Source organism: Talpa europaea, assembly GCF_964194135.1.
Source record: "Talpa europaea genome assembly, chromosome: 4".
Taxonomy (NCBI): domain Eukaryota; kingdom Metazoa; phylum Chordata; class Mammalia; order Eulipotyphla; family Talpidae; genus Talpa; species Talpa europaea.
This window is the reverse complement of record NC_140070.1, coordinates 48,978,362-48,980,349: the sequence shown is the minus strand read 5'-3', so window position 1 is coordinate 48,980,349 and position 1,988 is coordinate 48,978,362. Positions and strand designations below refer to the sequence as shown.

Here is a 1,988-nt window from a genome sequence, read left to right as displayed (position 1 = left end):
ATATATATGCATATTCTAGATATAATACCAGGATCTGAGAGTTCTGGAGTTCAAAGCCCATCAGAGGAGAGAGAAGGGGACATAAATAAAAGCAAAACTGCCTACTTTTTTGTCCAAAGGGGATACAGTCAAAGATTTGTTTGGGGATAGTAGGGGTAGGGGCAGCCATATAACTGACAAAATGTTTGCAAGTTTCTGGCACCTGTCTGCTCCTTGGGTCCGGGAGGACGCCCCTACCGTACTCCTGAAAGAGAGAGGCAGAGTCTGGGGTCTGGTAGGAAGTGTCTGCTGGTCTGACCCCCCCAGGCGTCTGCAGGCTGGGACAAGGCGCAGAGGATAGGGTGCAGACCCCGCTTCCAGGCCGCCCTCCAGGTCTGGCGGGCTTGGCAGGGGGTTACATGGCGGTGGCGTGAGCTGACGAATAAGGGTCTATGCCAGTCTTGGTCATGCCCGGGAAGAGGATGTAAGCGACCGGGGGTTGCAGGGTGGAGGCAGACCAGGCGGTACAGTTACAGGGCACCACGTAGCCGGGATTGGTGGGGGACGGGTGGGTGTGCGTGTGCTGGCTGGGGCAGCTGAGGCTGCCGAAGGCGCCGTTCTGGTAGCCCAGGGTGGAAGCGTAGGGCAGCGCGCCGGTGGCCAAGGTGTGGGGCACTTCACCCATCTTCTGGATGGCACTGGAGCTAAACTGCGCGGGGTCCAGCAGGGAGTAGGGCGCTGACGCGGGCGGCAAGAAGGCCCGGGCTTTCTCGGGCGCGCTCAGAAGGCCGTCGGAGGCCCCCACGGGCAGGCCGGCCGCCTTGAGCGGGTCCGTGTCGCCCAGGTAGGGCAGGGGGAAGACATACCTGTCCTTCTTGAGCAGGTTCTTGGGCTTGCGCCGCGGCCGGTACTTGTAGTCGGGGTGCTCCTTCATGTGCTGAGCGCGGAGCCTCTTGGCCTCGTCAATGTACGGCCGCTTCTCTGCTTCGGACAGAAGCTTCCACTCGGCGCCTAGGCGTTTGCTGATTTCTGAGTTGTGCATCTTGGGATTTTCCTGGGCCATCTTGCGCCGCTGGCCTCGGGACCACACCATGAAGGCGTTCATGGGTCGCTTGATGTGGTCTGAAGGTTTGGACATGGTCCCGGAGGCGAGGCGGGTGGGGGCGGGAGTGCAGGGACTCTGCGGGCGAGCCTGGGCGCGATTGTTTGTCTGCCTGTCTGTCCGTCCTGAGCCGGGGCTCTGCGTTCCCCTCGCCTCTGCACCGCCGAGGGGAAGCCAGGGAGACGCTCTCACCCCCACAAAGTTCAGCTGATCATGCCAGTCCCGACACCCAGGCCGGCCCCGGGGGGCGAGTGGGGGTAGGAAGGGCAGGGGATGGGAGCGCTGGGGGGCACCCAAGGTTGGGGCCCAAGTACCGGAGTCTCTGGGATGAAGTGGCCAGGTGATTTTCTGGCGAGGGCAGGAAGCTCCTCCTTCTCCCCCTCTCCACCCTCACCGTCTCAGGTTCTCTTCTCTCCCGCGTCCACCGCGCTGGCTCCCTCACCCCCTCCCGTGGCTTTCCCGGAGCCGCCTAGCCGCGCGCGGCACCTGGCTGAGAATGCGGGAGGCTGGTGAACGAAAGCCAAAAGCGGCGAAGTTCAAAGGCGAGGTGGGCCCGGACGGCACGCACTCTGACATAAGCGCGGGGCGGCGACTCCCCAACCTGGGCGCCAATCAGCTGCGGAGAAGGCGAGGGGGGCGCACCTGCCGACGCGCCCGCGGAGGGAAGAGGGAGCGCAGCCGTTGGGGGCGGGGAGAGGTGTGAGGGGGAGAGGGCGAGCGGGAGAGGAGCGAAGGGCCAGCTCAGGACGGGGGACTCTGCTTCCTCATTGTTTCTGGCACTGTCAACAAATAAAACTCTTCCTGTCTGTTTCCTTCCCCGGGTGTGCAAGGGAGAATTAGGACTTGGAATACAAAGACCCGGGGAGGAGTCGGCAGAGAGAGAGAGCCGAGGGCGCGTGTTGACAAA

General features: G+C 62.9%; 1 protein-coding gene across 1 annotated transcript; it reads right to left on the bottom strand.

Moving 5' to 3' along the window:
- Nucleotides 1-394: 394 nt before the first annotated feature.
- SOX14 (SRY-box transcription factor 14) lies at nt 395-1,363 on the bottom strand (the record flags this gene model as incomplete). The annotated part of the gene is made up of 1 exon (XM_084231259.1): nt 395-1,363. The coding sequence occupies exon 1, from the start codon at nt 1,115-1,117 to the stop codon at nt 395-397; it is 723 nt and encodes a 240-aa protein (XP_084087385.1). The 5' UTR covers nt 1,118-1,363.
- Nucleotides 1,364-1,988: the final 625 nt, after the last annotated feature.